This window comes from Fundulus heteroclitus, chromosome 22 (genome assembly GCF_011125445.2).
Source record: "Fundulus heteroclitus isolate FHET01 chromosome 22, MU-UCD_Fhet_4.1, whole genome shotgun sequence".
Lineage (NCBI taxonomy): Eukaryota > Metazoa > Chordata > Actinopteri > Cyprinodontiformes > Fundulidae > Fundulus > Fundulus heteroclitus.
The window spans coordinates 2,898,805-2,915,522 of record NC_046382.1 but is presented as its reverse complement, the minus strand read 5'-3'; the positions used below and the strand labels follow the sequence as shown (position 1 = coordinate 2,915,522).

At 47.4% G+C, this 16,718-nt stretch overlaps 1 protein-coding gene across 7 annotated transcripts in view; it reads right to left on the bottom strand.

The window, feature by feature from the left end:
- Nucleotides 1-1,208: 1,208 nt before the first annotated feature.
- Nucleotides 1,209-16,718, bottom strand: part of ninl (ninein-like) — a 30,706-nt gene continuing 15,196 nt past the window's right edge. For 2 of the 7 annotated variants that reach the window (XM_036126170.1, XM_036126171.1), the window contains exons 15-31: nt 15,939-16,007; nt 15,737-15,858; nt 15,522-15,602; nt 6,791-6,924; nt 6,065-6,722; nt 5,523-5,959; nt 5,207-5,311; nt 5,060-5,129; nt 3,244-3,411; nt 3,141-3,176; nt 2,948-3,061; nt 2,714-2,860; nt 2,558-2,641; nt 1,983-2,096; nt 1,769-1,897; nt 1,587-1,700; nt 1,209-1,511 (exon numbers count right to left, since the gene is read on the bottom strand). In XM_036126170.1, the coding sequence (XP_035982063.1) occupies nt 1,320-1,511; nt 1,587-1,700; nt 1,769-1,897; nt 1,983-2,096; nt 2,558-2,641; nt 2,714-2,860; nt 2,948-3,061; nt 3,141-3,176; nt 3,244-3,411; nt 5,060-5,129; nt 5,207-5,311; nt 5,523-5,959; nt 6,065-6,722; nt 6,791-6,924; nt 15,522-15,602; nt 15,737-15,858; nt 15,939-16,007 (2,774 nt within the window). In that variant the 3' untranslated portion in view covers nt 1,209-1,319. The remainder of the gene's footprint in view (nt 1,512-1,586; nt 1,701-1,768; nt 1,898-1,982; nt 2,097-2,557; nt 2,642-2,713; nt 2,861-2,947; nt 3,062-3,140; nt 3,177-3,243; nt 3,412-5,059; nt 5,130-5,206; nt 5,312-5,522; nt 5,960-6,064; nt 6,723-6,790; nt 6,925-15,521; nt 15,603-15,736; nt 15,859-15,938; nt 16,008-16,718) is intronic. The other 5 variants (XM_036126174.1, XM_036126175.1, XM_036126172.1 and 2 more) reach the window with 5 other exon arrangements.

Here is a 16,718-nt window from a genome sequence, read left to right as displayed (position 1 = left end):
CGTCTGAACAGCAGCGCTAACGTCTGAACAGCAGCGCTAACGTCTGAACAGCAGCGCTAACGTCTCAGCAGCAGCGCTAACGTCTGAGCAGCAGCAGCGCTAACGTCTGAACAGCAGCGCTAACGTCTCAGCAGCAGCAGCGCTAACGTCTGAGCAGCAGCGCTAACGTCTGAGCAGCAGCGCTAACGTCTCAGCAGCAGCGCTAACGTCTCAGCAGCAGCGCTAACGTCTGAACAGCGCTAACGTCTCAGCAGCGCTAACGTCTCAGCAGCGCTAACGTCTCAGCAGCACTAACGTCTCAGCAGCAGCAGCGCTAACGTCTGAACAGCAGCGCTAACGTCTGAACAGCAGCGCTAACGTCTGAACAGCAGCACTAACGTCTCAGCAGCAGCGCTAACGTCTGAACAGCAGCGCTAACGTCTCAGCAGCAGCACTAACATCTCAGCAGCAGCGCTAACGTCTGAACAGCAGCGCTAACGTCTGAACAGCAGCACTAACGTCTCAGCAGCAGCGCTAACGTCTGAACAGCAGCGCTAACGTCTCAGCAGCAGCGCTAACGTCTGAACAGCAGCGCTAACGTCTGAACAGCAGCGCTAACGTCTGAACAGCAGCGCTAACGTCTCAGCAGCAGCAGCGCTAACGTCTGAGCAGCAGCGCTAACGTCTGAGCAGCAGCGCTAACGTCTCAGCAGCAGCAGCGCTAACGTCTGAGCAGCGCTAACGTCTCAGCAGCGCTAACGTCTCAGCAGCGCTAACGTCTCAGCAGCACTAACGTCTCAGCAGCAGCAGCGCTTCAGAGAAGTCTGTCAGAATTTAACTCCTGAGCTTTCTGAGGCAGAAAAGTCTGGATTTGCAGGAATTTACCCAGAAACCACTGAAAGCCAAGGACCAGGAGGTCTCACTCTGAGGTGAAAGCAGCCTGTCCAGGTGAGGAGGCCACGCCCACGGGCTGCTGCTCACCTGGGAGCGTCACGGTGATGGATCTTTTAAGGATATTCTGACTTTACACCTGAAGGACTTCAATGTTTCTGTTTCTAACATCTCAGACGGCAACGTTTATTTTCCTGAGAACTAAAAACAGTTTCAGCTGCAGCTCTGTGACAGAGACTCTGCAGGGAACCAGTTCCTGAACCGGTTCCTGAACCAGTTCCACCAGCAGCGTGTTCAGGTATGAATCTGGTTTCAGGTCTTAGAAGAATCACGCGAGTCTGAAACACGTAGAAAACTTTTATTAGAAACATTTCTCTGTAAAATGGGCCGACCCAGTGAAGGTTCTGGTAGAACGTTCCGCTCTGAGGCTCAGACGTCACCACCTCCTCCTCAGGTGGCGAGCACGGTGGCCACCACCTGCCTCAGCAGCTCGTTCAGAGCGCCGACCTTCTCCTCCAGCTGGAGGTTCTTGTTCTCGGCCCGTTTCTGGCGCTGCTCGGTGACCTGCAGCGCCGCCAGCAGCTGCCCGTTCTCCAGGTACAGCTCCTTCAGCGCGCCGCTCGTCTGCACGCCGCGCTCCATCTGCGGGACGCCACACGTCACAGGAGGCCCGGAGGGAGGCGGCGGCCATGTTGGCGCCGGCCGACCCAAACTCACCTGCTGCTTCAGCTGCTGGACCCGATCCTGCAGAACCGAGCGCAGAGCCTTCAGCTGGACCTCCAGCTCCTCCACCCGCCGCTGCAGCGCCGCCGCCTGCTGCTCCCACTGCTCCTGGAACAGAGCGGGGCGGGTCAGAACCAGAACCTGGAGGCTGGACAGGTGAGTGGTTCTGAACCCACCTGCTTGATGCGCAGCAGAGATCTGCTCTGCTGCTCCTGCTGCTGGCTCCTCCTCACCTCCTCCTGGCTCCTCCTCACCTCCTCCTGCCGCTCCTTCAGCACGCCGAGGGCGCCGTCAGACCGCAGCGCCTGGAACAGGAGCGGGTTCTGATCAGTTCTGAGCCGGCCCAGAGCACACTGGACTCTGGATCACGGTTCTGATCCGGTTCCTGACCTGGTCCTGAGCCTGCGTCCGGGCCCTCTGCTCCTCCTCCAACCTGGACCTCAGGTTCTGCAGCTGCTGCCTCAGGTTCTGGACCTGAACATCCTGGACCTGCAGCTCAGACAGCTGACCCAAACACCAGCGGTTAAGTTCTGGTTACCTGAAGCCCCGCCCACCCAGCCATCACCTGTCCATGGTACCTGCTGAAGCCCCGCCCACCCAGCCATCACCTGTCCATGGTACCTGCTGAAGCCCCACCCACCCACCTACCACCTGTCCATGGTACCTGCTGAAGCCCCGCCCACCCAGCCATCACCTGTCCATGGTACCTGCTGAAGCCCCGCCCACCCAGCCATCACCTGTCCATGGTACCTGCTGAAGCCCCGCCCACCCAGCCAACACCTGTCCATGGTACCTGCTAAAGCCCCGCCCACCCAGCCATCACCTGTCCATGGTACCTGCTGAAGCCCCGCCCACCCAGCCAACACCTGTCCATGGTACCTGCTAAAGCCCCGCCCACCCACCCATCACCTGTCCATGGTACCTGCTGAAGCCCCGCCCACCCAGCCATCACCTGTCCATGGTACCTGCTGCTGCAGCTCCTGGTTCTGGTCCCTCAGGCGGCGGTTCTCCTGCTGCAGGTTCTGCTGAAGCTGCTCCTGCTCCTCCACCTGCAGCGCAGGCAGAACCCATCAGAACCGGGTCACAGACAGGAAGTGTGTGGCGGGCGGTGGCGGCCTCACCTTGCTGAGCGCCTCCTGCAGCTTCCTGCGGAGCTCCGCCCCTTCCTGGGCGTGGCCCAGACGCTCCTGCGTGGCGGCGAGCAGCTGAGCGCGCAGCAGCTCGGCCTCCGCCTGCAGGGCGCCGTTCTGTTGCTGCAGCCGCTCCACCTGACGGAGAACCAGCAGAGGGCGGTGAGTACGCGCTTCACCTGGTTCTGGTTCTGACCCGGCTCTGGGTCTGCTCAGGAGACACACCTGGTGGCGCCGGCTCTCTGCGTCTCTCTGCAGCTCCTCCTTCTGCTCCTCCACCTCCTGCAGCTTCCTGCTCAGCCCGCTAAGCTCCGCCTCCAGCCGTGATTGGCTGCCCAGCTGAGGAAGAGCCAGCGTCAGTCATCAGAATGCAGCAGCTCACCTGTGCAGCAGCACACCTGTGTGACGGCGCCTTTACCTGTGAGGCGCGCAGCTCCTCCTGCAGCCGCCGCACCTGAAACGACACACCTGTCAGCTCTGACCTCTGACCCCTGACCTCTGACCAAATCAGCCCGACTCACAGCAGCGGCGTCCTCCTCTCGTTGCCTGGCGACCGTTGCTAGGCGATCCCGCAGCGTGGCCACAGACGCCTCCTCGCCACGGAGACGGCTGCTGAGGTCACCGTTGGCGCCGCTGAGCTGCAGGTTCCTGCTGCTCAGGTCCAGAACCTCCTCACGGTACCTGCAGTTCTGAGGGCACAAACAAAGACCCGGAGCCTGGAGGACGCTTCTGGACCGCCAGAACCAGAACCACCTGAAGCCTCCTGGGAGCTACACGGGGGGCGCCACACTGAGGGACCAACCTGGGCTCCATCACCCAGAGTGACTGACAGTTTTGAACCAGCAACCTCTGAGGCCTCCACCCTGTATGTTCCTAACAGAGCACTTTGCTCATGGTCTGCAGGTCTGCTGGTGGTTCCTAGAGTCTCTAAAAGTAGAATGGGAGGCAGATCCTTTCCAGTCTGACTTTGGAAAGAGGCTTAAGATGACATGATGTTAATTGGTGCTATAGAAATAAATTAAAACTTAATTGTTCATTACTTCATCTTGATTGTGTTTAGTAGTTCTAGCGTCTCTAACCTAGTAAAGAGTTGATTAAAGCGTTTGAAGCATTATATGACAGTAGACCCCACACTGACTGTAGCGCCGCAGGAATTACGGCGGCCATCTTGGGGCGGTCAACCTGCTACCCTAACCTGCTGGTTCCAGCTGAACACACTAATGATACCTCAGCACTGTTGACATCAGGGCTCGAAGGATAACTTTTCACAATTAAGATTTATATAAACAGATATTGTTTGTATTTTTGATTGGAATGTAATATTTCTGTGTTTCTTTTCACCAACAAAATTAAAGCTTGCTGTAGGAGCTATTTCTCTATTTTGGATACGTTTTAGAATTTTGATTATTTAGTTCATTTTCATTTATTTGCTTATTTGTTGTATAAATATTTTTGTTTAAATTTTGTTGTTTAGAATACAAGTATTTGTTAGTAACTTGTGTAATTAATTAATTGATTTTGTTTGAGTCTTGGGTGTGTTACATATATACATAGACTTTAGGGATGAACGTGGGGGGGGGGGGGGGGGGTTTACCAGTCCTTCAGTCCTCAGGAACCAGCAGTCAGTCACCATTAGTCAATCAGTGAGTGAATGTAGGAACCAGAGCAGGATGAGGTTTATACCACGTTGTTTGCCTGCAGAGACCTGCAGTAAACCAACACAGAACTGCATTTTGACCTGTTTCTGGATTTGTTGTACTGCCTAAACCAGAAGTCCACACTTCATCAACTGATTATTAGAGTTACATTCACTTTTATATGTATATATATATATATATATCTATACAAATGTGTTTGTGTATATAGTAATAAAAAAAATATATAAAAATGTATCGGTGGCTGTGTTTTGCAACATACATACATCCTGTCAGAATATTCTATTAATTTTAACCACACTTACATTATTTAAATGCACTGAACCATTTGTTATAATAGCTATAGTCTTAACGTTTTCAGCAAAAAAACGTGGAAATTAGTTCAATATTCAGCGAGTTATAGTTGATTAAAATTGATAATGCGCCTGGTCAACACATTACACTGAGCTGAGCTGTCGACCTCCCCAAGATGGCGCCCCTAAATCCCGTCAGCGCCCCTAGGTGGTCGATGTGGGGTCTGCTCTGTCTACGGTCTGACCTGCAGCTGGATTATTGCTGTCAACCTTCACCTGCCGTCACGCCACAGGCTGGATTAAACAGGCAGCGATTTAAAGGCACCTGATTGGTTAATTGGTTAACGAGGTTCTTCATGTGGCCATGGTTGGGTGATGAAGATTCAGACCTCTGTGTGCAGCCGCTCCTCCTCCTCCCTGCTCCTCTGGTGCTCCCTCTCCACCTCCTGCAGCCTCCTCCTGCCGGGGGAACACCAAAGGCCCGGTTCAGCCGGCTCCACAGAACCGGCGGTCCGGACCTGCTGACCAGAACCCACCTTCTCTTCTGGGCCTCGTCCTCCAGGTTCTGGACCTGCTGCTGCAGAACCTTCAGCCGCTCCTGTAGAGCCGCGTTCTCCGACCGGACCTCCTCCAGCTGCGTCCTGCGGGACAGAACCCACACAGAACCCATTGAGGCCCAGAACCGCGGTTCTAAGGAACAGAGCAGGGTTAGCGGTCGGCATGCAGAGGTTCTGACGGAGCTACGCTGGTTCTGGTTCTGCGTCATGCGGTTAGCTCGTTAGGCGGCGGGTTAGAGGTGCAGCCGTGCGTTCTGATTGGTTCCGCTTCCGGGTCGGACTCTGGATCACAAACCTGGGAGGACCGGCCGCCTCCAGAACCAGAACCAGGTTCTCCAGCTCCATCAGCTGCTGGGCCAGCCTCCTCTTCTCCTCCTCAAAGTCCTCCTGGGAGCGGGTCAGCCGGTTCTGGGAGTCCAGCAGGGCCCGCTGCAGGAGGCCCTCCCGCTCCGAGGGCCCGTCCGGCGCCTCCTGCCGGGTTCTGGCGTTGAGCTGGCGCCGCAGGTCCAGAACCAGGTCTGCGGTTCCGTTGAGCTGGGAGCTGAGGCCTCGGAGGTGCTCCCTCAGGGAGGAGATCTCCTCCTCCATCTCCACGATCTGGGAGGAGAGCTGCTCCACCAGCCGCATGTAGGTTCTGTTCTCCTGGCCCAGACGGCTCGCCTCCTGCTGCGCCTCCTGCAGCGCCTCCTGCAGCGCCTCCTGCAGCGCCTCCTGCTGCGCCTCCTGCAGCGCCTCCTGCAGCGCCTCCTCCTGCAGCGCCTCCTCCTGCTGCGCCGCCTCCCTGCTCCTCCTCTGGCCCAGACGGCTCGCCTCCTGCTGCGCCTCCTGCAGCGCCGCCTCCTGCAGCGCCGCCTCCCTGCTCCTCCTCTGGCCCAGACGGCTCGCCTCCTGCTGCGCCTCCTGCTGCGCCTCCTGCAGCGCCTCCTGCAGCGCCTCCTCCCTGCTCCTCCTCTGGCCCAGACGGCTCGCCTCCTGCAGCGCCTCCGCCAGCGCCTCCTGCAGCGCCGCCTCCCTGCTCCTCCTCTGGTCCAAACGGTTCCCCTCCGTATTCAGGGGGTCCAGTTCCTCTCCGGTTCTGCTCCGGAGCACCTCCTGCGGCGTGGGGGAGGAGCTACAAGCGCTAAGCTCCGCCTCCTTCCTCCTCACCTGCTGGCAGCTCCTCTCTGGTACCAGCCGTGTGATCAGAACCTCCTGCGCCTCCAGCCGGGCCTCTGATTGGCCGCGCCTCCAAGCCGCCTCCTGCAGGTTCTGCTGCTCCTCCTCCTCCTGCAGGAGGCGGCGCCCAGCCTCTGTGTGCCGGGCCTGGGTCTCCAGGAGACACAGAGCTGGTTCTGGTTCTGGTTCTGACGCCACCCACCTGACCCGGGCCACCTCCTGGTCCATCTGCAGCTTCAGCTCCGCCTCCTGCTGCTCCTTCTCGGCGCTCAGCCTCCGCACCAGGTTCCCCATCTCTCTGGCGTAGTTCTGCTCCAGCTCCGCCTGCTCCCGCTGCATCCTGGGAGCAGAACACACGTCAGAACCCGCAGGGAGAACGGCGCCGCCTCCGCTCGGGCCGGTCCGGACCTGCGCTCCTCCTCGGCGCTCCTCGCTCCTCCGCCCTGCTGGACCTGGTTCTGCAGCCTGAGCACCGCCTCCTTCAGCTGCTTCACCTGCTGCTCCGCCTCAGCCTTCTGCTCCTCCAGCTCGCTGATCTCCAGCTGAGGAGGAACCACACGCAGAACCGGGTCAGTAGAACCCACAGGGCAGGAGAACCACACGCAGAACCGGGTCAGGAGAACCCACAGGGCAGAAGAACCACACGCAGAACCGGGTCAGGAGAACCCACAGGGCAGGAGAACCATGTCGATAGAACCTGTATGTCACTAGAACCGCACATTGGTAGAACCGCATGTCACAAGAACTATCTAAGTAGAACCCACATGTCAGAACCAGGTCAGGAGAACCTCACGTCGGTAGAAGACTCTCAGTCTTCACTACATCTTCTTCCCTGGATTCCTCGATGAGGAGGGGGAGGGGGGGGGGGGGGGGGCACCAGCCAGCCCAGGGGAGAGAACCCTGTTCTCCTGGAGAACCTGACCGGGTAATCAGAGCTAAGGAACCGCTCAGTTTATTTCTCCTCGGCTGTTAGAGGATCGCCTCCTTCACCCACTCCCCCCGCTGACAGAGGGAGGAGCTGGAACCCCCCCCCCCACGTTTTAGCTAGCTCATAGCCGCAGAGCTGCACGTCTGCTGCTGACATGACGTTCTCCCTTTTCTTTCCCCTGGATGGCCAAAGTGGAACGCTCCACGCTGAGAACGTTGGTAAAGGGAAATGTTTGTGTAACGCTCACACACGAGCTAACGGTCGTAGCTCCTGCTAGCATTGTGATATCAGGTCACCGGCGATATCATTAAAGTGTTTAATGGTTATAACAAACGTTATCTCCACAGTTTCATACGGTTTCATACGCTGATGGTATCAATAAACGGCTAAAAATAAAGCTGAAGTATTTAAAGTTAGCACTTAAAGTCCGCTAGCCAAAATGCTAGTTAGCTTCTGGTAACTTCCGTCGTTTTAAAGCATAAAGCTTGTTTGTTTCACTCCACCATCATTCTATAGAGCTATGAGCCTTATTACTGCATTAATATGAAATATTGTCGATTTAAAGGCGTTTTGGTAACTTTAGGAGTAAAGCCTTAGCGTCCGGAGGTAGAATCGCATGGATAAAATTGAGCGTTTATAAACTTTCGAGGTTCTTACCAAGATTCTTTAAAATGTTATTTCATCAAATAATGTTTTGTTTAACTCAGGATTTGCATTGTGAATAGACTGAAAACATGCCAAATGTTCTAAATTAGTTAAGCTAATTTAACTCCTTTCCATGCTTTTTCAATTCAAAAGTTTATTTCAAACCTGCACACATTTTACAATACATATACTGATAAACAATACAGATGCATGGCTTGAAAGGGGGATGGAAGAAGCAAAAGCTTATACATGTCCAATCCCCTCCCGCTCATCCCAGGGACACTCCCAAGACCTGCAAACGACAAGACAAAGACAAGACAAACGACACATCCACACTCATGCATACAAGACAACACACTGGCCCAACGCTCCCCTCCCTACACCACACCACCCTCATAGAACATCACTCACTCTCTTCCAGATATATTCTCAGGACATCCCGCTTAAATATTTTTTTAAAAAGATTTATGTTTTCACAACACTTTTGTTCCTCCGCTAAACTATTCCAGAGGGTGACACCACGACTTGAGATGCACATTGATTTCAATGTAGTTCTTACTTTTGGTTGGTATAATCGATTTTCGCCTCTAAGATTATAAGTGCGAAGTGCCTCCCGCTCCTGAAAGAGTTTTAAGACATTATCTGAAAGAGAGCCAGTTGACGCTCTAAACATTATTTGCGCAGTCCTTAAATTTACAAGATCAAACAATTTTAAATTGGAAGATTTTAGGAACAATAAATTAGTGGGATGTAAATAATTTACTTTATGAACGATTCGAATAGCTCTTTTTTGTAGTGTAACCAGGGGCTGAAGATTGGTCTTAAAGTTGTTTCCCCAAACTTCAATACAATAATTCAGATATGACATAACAAGTGAATGATACACGAGGAACAATGCATTTTGACTGAGGAAGTAACGTACTCTGTTCATCACTCCCACACATTTTGCAACTTTTGTGCGCAAATAATTAATGTGATCTTTCCAGGACAATGTCTCATCTATAATCTTTATAGCCTTTAAAACTATCCTAGATTCAATTGGTTTTGCTCAAAATGTGCATGAACCGACGCACTCTCGGCTCCATACTTTAGATCTTGTGCTGACATATGGCATTGATTGTGAAGAATTAACAGTGTTTACTCACAACCCTGTCCTGTCTGATCATTTTTTAATAACATTTGAGTTTAATCTAACTGAGTTCTCCACCCACAAAAGAGGGTTCCATTATAGTAGATCTTTATCAGATAATGCTGTATCAAAACTTAAAGAGTCTGTCCCCTTTTTAATATCCTCAGTATCACAGAAATCCCCTGCAGATAGCAGCAACGTTGTTTCTTCCAATTCACAAATAGATGTCTTTGTTAACGGTGTGACTTCCTCATTGCGTTCTGCATTAGACAATGTAGCTCCCTTGAAAAAGAAGGTGATTATTCACAGGAAGCTGGCTCCTTGGTTTAATTCAGAGCTGCGTTCCTTGAAGCACAATGTTAGGAAATTGGAGAGAAAACGGCGCTCTACACACCAAGAGGAATCCTACTTAATCTGGAGGGACAGTCTATTGTTGTATAACAAGACCCTTCGCAGAGTTAGAGCAGCATATTTTTCATCATTAATTGAAGAGAATAAAAATAATCCTAGATTTCTCTTTAGTACAGTTGCCAAACTTACTCAGAGCCACAGCTCTGTTGATCCATCCATTCCCTTAGCTCTTAGCAGTAATGATTTTATGGGATTCTTCATAAATAAAATTGATGCCATTAAAAATAAAATAATTGGCATCCTCCCAAACATGATTACCTCGTCCTCAGTAAGTGAGGCAGCATTGGAGGAATCTTTAGAATCTGCGCAGTGTTTGAACTGTTTAAAAGCAGTAGAGCTTTCTGAGCTATCTAAAATTTTAGCTTCATCTAAACCTTCTACCTGTATGTTAGACCCAATCCCAACCAAGTTGTTTAAGGAGATATTCCCTTTGATCAGTGGCACTATTTTAGACATGATTAATCTATCCTTAGTAAATGGATATGTACCACAGGCTTTTAAAGTAGCTGTTATTAAACCTTTACTTAAGAAACCTTCTCTTGATCAAGATGAGTTAGTAAATTACAGACCTATATCTAATCTTCTTTTCTTATCTAAAATTCTTGAGAGAGTAGTTGCTAATCAACTTTGTGAACATTTACAAAGTAATGACCTACTTGAGGAGTTTCAGTCAGGCTTCAGAGCTCATCATAGCACTGAAACAGCTCTGGTGAAGGTCACTAATGATATTCTCATGGCCTCAGATAATGGACTTGTGTCTATACTTGTCCTGTTAGATCTCAGTGCTGCGTTTGATACAGTTGATCACAATATTCTCCTACAAAGACTTGAACATACTGTAGGGATTAAGGGGAAAGCATTAGGCTGGTTTAAATCTTATCTGTCGGACAGATTCCAGTTTGTTCATGTTAATAATAAATCTTCCTCAAACTCTAGGGTCACTTGTGGAGTACCACAGGGTTCAGTCCTTGGACCAATTCTATTTACTATATATATGCTTCCGATAGGCAAAATTATCAGACAGCATGGGATTAATTTCCACTGTTATGCTGATGATACTCAGCTATATTTATCCATAAATCCTGATGAATCCAATCAATTACTTCGACTGCAGTCATGTCTTGATGACATCAAAAGCTGGATGACTTTAAATTTCCTGCTTCTAAATTCTGACAAGACCGAAGTTTTAATCTTTGGGCCAGAGTCCTCAAAAAATAAACTTCTTAACCAATCACTTAATCTGGGTGGCATTAACCTGGCCTCTGGTAATAAAGTAAAAAATCTTGGTGTTATTTTTGACCAAGACATGTCATTTAAATCCCATATTAAACAGGTTTCCAGAGTTTCCTTTTTTCACCTCAGGAATATCGCCAAAATTAGAAACATTCTGTCCAGGAGTGATGCTGAAAAACTGGTCCATGCATTTGTTACTTCAAGGCTGGACTATTGTAATTCTTTACTATCAGGAAGTCCACAAAATGCAGTTCAAAGCCTTCAGCTGATCCAAAATGCTGCAGCAAGAGTTCTGATGAAAATCAACAAGAGGGATCATATTTCTCCAATTTTAGCTTCCCTTCATCGGCTTCCTGTTAAATCAAGAATAGAATTTAAAATTCTCCTTCTAACGTATAAAGCCCTTAATAATCAAGCTCCATCATATATCAGAGCTCTGATTACCCCGTATGTTCCTAACAGAGCACTTCGCTCTCAGACTGCAGGTCTGCTGGTGGTTCCTAGAGTCTCTAAAAGTAGAATGGGAGGCAGATCCTTTAGCTATCAGGCTCCTCTCCTGTGGAACCAACTCCCAGTTTTGGTCCGTGAGGCAGACACCCCGTCTACTTTTAAGACTAGGCTTAAAACTTTTCTTTTTGACAAAAATTATAACTAGTGGCTCATGTTACTCTCAGCTACCTTTATAGTTTTACTGCTATAGGCTTAGGTTACTGGAGTATATCAGGATCTAATTTTCTCACTCTATTGAGTTCTACTGTTCTTCAATTATGCATTATGTGTTGTCATTTCTGCTTTAACTTTCTGTTCTCTCTCTTTTCTCTTCATAGTAGGTACACCTGGTCTGGCGTTCTGTTAACTGTGACATCATCCAGAGAAGACGGCTCACCCGCTACTACCATCTAATGTAGAACAGATTACTAGATCAATGTGTGCTTCTGTGCTTTTTTGTTTCTCTTGTTGTGTCTCTGTTCTGTCTTCTGTAACCCCAGTCGGTCGAGGCAGATGACCGTTCATACTGAGCCCGGTTCTGCTGGAGGTTTTTCCTTCCCGCTAATGGGTGGTTTTTCTTCCCACCATCGCTTCATGCTTGCTCAGTATGAGGGATTGCAGCAAAGCCATGTACAATGCAGACGACTCTTCCTGTGGCTCTACGCTTCCCCAGGAGTGAATGCTGCTTGTCGGGACTTTGATGCAATCAACTGGTTTCCTTATATAGGACATTTTTGACCAATCTGTATAATCTGACCCAATCTGTATAATATGATTGAACTTGACTTTGTAAAGTGCCTTGAGATGACATGTTTCATGATTTGGCGCTATATAAATAAAATTGAATTGAATTGAATTGAATTAATCACACCCAAAAAAGTATTTTTTTAACCCTCTCTATGCTTACATTATCAATAATAATTTCAATTGGTACATTAGTTTTCCGTTTGCCAAATAACATTAGTTTAGTCTTTTTCAAATTTAGTGATAATTTATTGTTGTTGAACCATTTCTTTAACTTGTTCATTTCGATTGTTGCTTGCGCCAAAAGTTGCTCCAAGTTGTCTCCAGTGCATACAATACTAGTATCATCCGCAAAAAGTACAAACTTCATAACGGAAGACACATTGCAAATATCGTTTATATACATAATAAATAAAGTTGGACCCAAAATGGAGCCCTGTAGTACTCCACATGTTATGCCCCTGAGCCCAGATTTATGTTTTCCAAACTGTAAAATTTGCTTTCTATCCTCCAAATAGCTCTGCAACCACTTGTTAGGTAACCCTCTGATGCCATACCTTTCCAGCTTTTTTAATAGTAAACTGTGATCAATAGTGTCAAATGCCTTCTGTAAATCAATAAAAATTCCCAAAACAAATTTACGTTTATCAATGCCATCTGTAATGCTTTCAATTAAATCAATTAATGCAAGTGATGTGGACCTATTTTGTCTGAACCCATACTGGCTTTCGGTTAACAATTTATTTTGTTCTATGAAACTGCGAAGCCGACAATCAAATAATTTTTCTAAGATTTTAGAAAACTGTGGCAAGAGTGAAACCGGACGAAAGTTGGTGAAAGTATTCTTATTTCCAGATTTGAAGAGTGGGATTACTTTAGCAGTTTTCATTCTATTGGGAAAGAGTCCATTTTGGAAGGATAGATTGCAAATGTGTGTAAATGGTTTGATGATTTCTTCCGCCACCCCTCGAACCAATCTCATGTCTAAGTCATCTATGTCACGTGACTTTTTGTTTTTACATTTTTAAAATACACTCAAAACCTCTTGTTCATTTGTAGGGGCCAAAAACATTGAATTGAAATTGTTATTTATTAATTTACTACAGCAATCGTCTTCAATTGGAATTTTCCTAGCAAGCTCTGGTCCTACATTAAGAAAAAAATCATTAAACCCATTTGCAATTTCTTCTTTGTTTATTATAACTGTATTGTTCTCCACAATATATTCCGGGTGATATGGTCCACTAGATCCACGTCCAATGACAGTGTTAATAACATTCCAAATTCCCTTTATATCATTTTTTTTCCTATTAAGTTGATCAGAATAATATTGTTTCCTACATTCTCTTTTTATACATGTTAACTTATTCTTATATCTTTTATATTTAAAGTCCGCTTCTATTGTTCTTCTTTTCAGGAACTGTTTGTATAAATAGTTTTTCTTTTTACATGCATTTAATAGCCCCTTAGTCATCCATGGTGTTTTTGTATCACATTTAATCCTAATACTTCTAAAGGGACAGTTTTTTTCGTAAATTGAAAGAAACGTATTAAGAAAATAATCATAAGCTGCATTTACATCAGTCTCCTCATAAATAGATTCCCAGTTGTGACAGGCAAGATCATTTTTTAAAGAAACTATAGATTGCTCCTTTACAGTTCTTTTATAAGAAACATAATCCAGTTCTTTGTTTTTATTATACTCAATATCATATGCCATAAAGACTGGTAAATGATCGCTAATGTCATTAACTAATATTCCTCCAATTACTTTGGTTCTCAGAATATTACAAAAAATATTGTCGATTAATGTTGCACTATAAGTTGTAATTCTGGTAGGTTTGGTGATCAGCGGATGCAAACCCAGAGTAAACATTGTGTTAATAAATTCATCTGTCAAGCCATGTTTTGTGGGATTTAAAATATTAATATTTAGTCACCGCAAAGTATCAGATCTTTTGTGTCTTTATTGCTAAATAATTTATCCATCCACTCCGTAAATAGTTTCATATCAGATCCAGGGACTCTATACATACAGCTTATGATAAGGTTTTTACTTTTTGGATGTGAAATTTTTACTGTTACACATTCAAAAAGTTCCTCAACTGACATTGACATATCTTCTATAATACTGCAGTTCATATTTTTGTCGATATATAAAGCTACTCCTCCTCCTCTCTTATGTTTTCGGTTCATACAAAACATTTCATAACCATCTAAGTGAAACTGAAACTCTTCATCTCCCCTTAACCAGGTCTCTGAGATGGCCACCATGCTGAATGGTGTTTCAAATTGATTTAAATAATCTTTAATGTTTTCAAAATTTGAGTGTAGACTCCTACTATTAAAGTGCACCAAAGACATTTTTTGATTGAGTGTATCTTTAAGAGTATTTTCTGTGTAGTATAAACAATTGTCACCTTCCTTTTGGTAAACGTACATATCAGGATCAAGGCTGTTCATATAATTTTGGAACTTGTAATCAATACTATCGGAAAAGTTTTTCTGTGTATTTAAACCATGGCAGATCACACTCAAATCTTCAGAACTTGAGGAGTCATCACTATCATCACTCAGCATGATTCTTGTAAAAAAAATGGAAGGAAGTGTATAGTTTCAGAGACACTGGGCCACATTCACATACAAAAACACATAAACCTTCCATACAAACATAAAAGCACCTTTCACTCTTCACACCAGTCCCCATTTTTAAACATCTACACCAGTGGCAATTCACCCACCCCCACTCATACCCAATCATATGCAGAAATACACACACACAAAAGTACACACACACATTTTACACACTTATTGCAGGCAAGCACAACAACATCAGAAAATAGTAAGGTAAAGAAATTAAAGAGGATGCCAAAGGCACTGACTAGTATTTATTTATTTATTTGTTATTATAATTATTATTTTTTTTACTTTATTTTTCTTTTATATATATATATATATATATATATATATATATATATATATATATATATATATATATATATATATACATACATACATACATACACACACATATATATACACACACATTTATTTTTTAATTGCTGCATGTGCACTATATTCCACACTCTAAGTGAAAAGGCCGAAAGTATATTTTTCTTTTTAAGGAAAAAAGAAAGAGATGAAGGTAGGAAAGTAAAGAAAAACGATAAACGAAAGAAAGTAAGAACGAATGAAGATACACGTTTACATGTTGCGCCGAATGATCGACCTTTGCGACAGTTTTCAGCAGTCCAATAATTTATAATTTTTATAAATTATTGGACTTGAAAAGAATTTGTCTCTCCTTTATTCTATGTGTGTGCAGGTTCTGCTGTTAAAGATCGCTAGAACTGGAATTATTCCTTTCAGCCGTTGATATCAGCTGTTAGGCTGATATTCACCAGGTAATACCTGACAGAGAGTTATTAATTAACATTAAATAACCCTAAACAGTGAATAACTGCACAACACACGTCAGTAGAACCCATGTGTCAGTAGAACCCACACGTCAGTAGAACCACGCGTCAGTAGAACCCTAACCCTAGAACCCCGGTCCTCACCTTGAAGGCCTGGCAGATGTCCTTGCGCTCCACCTCCATGTTGCTCCTCATCAGCTCCAGCTGCCGCTCGTAGTAGTTGGTCTGAGGAAGAGGAGGAGGTCAGCGCTGTGATGAAGCAGCGGCTCAGAACCACAGGACGACTCAGCCGACTCACCTGGCCGCCTCACCTGGACGACTCACCTGGACGACTCAGCCGCCTCACCTGGACGACTCACCTGTGTCTCCAGCTGCACCTGAAGCTGCTGCAGCTCCATCTCCTGGTTCTGCTTCAGCTGCTGCAGCGCCAGCTCCGTCTGGATGCTGACGGAGGGACCGGACACGTCCAGCGAGGACAGAGCTGGGGACACAGGTGGACAGGTCACCTGACAACACCTGGACTCACCTTTGACCTCTGGACCACACCTCTGGGTGTCTCACCTGCCCCATCGGCCGGCTGCAGCCGCTTCCTCACCGCTGGAGACGAGCTGCTCCTCATGTCTGGATCATCTGAAGGAGACAGGAGGTCAGCAGGTGGACTTACAGGTGAACTTACAGGTGGACTTACAGGTGAACACATACAGGTGTCACCTGTATGTGTTCACCTGCAGGTGTTTAGAGGAGAACACGCAGGAACTCACGCAGAGACATGTCCAGAACCAGGCACGCCGACACTGACCTGCCACAGGTGTGTGTGGGCGGGGCCTGGCTCACCTGTACTGCTCACACCTGAAGGTCCGGTTCCAGCAGGCTCTGACTCAGCCGCTCCGTTTAACCCGTTCTGCCGGTTCCAGACGCTCCCTTAAGGTTCCCCGTCACCCTCAGCTGCAGGTTCTGGAGAACCAGGCCTGTGGCGCCCCCTCCTGTCAGAACCAGGCTGCTGCAGCACCAGAACCCAGGCCCGTTTTCACCCAGACCAGGAGTTCTGGAGCAGAGGGAACCGGAGCAGCAGAACCTCCAGGTCAGAGTCAGAACCGGAGAAACGCTAAACAGCAGCTCCTGCCTGGAGGTCCAGCAGCAGGAGGTTCTGATTCTGCAGCGACCCAAAGCTGCTGGGCTCAGAGTGTGGGTGTGGCTCTGCAGTCTGGGCTCTGATTGGACAGAAAACAGGAAGTCCTCCAGCTGCAAGGAGCCAGAAGAACCTACTGGACCTGTGGAACAGAACCAGGGGGTGGGTTCTCCAGCCAGAACCCCATGACTGTAAAACTGATCCGGACCTTC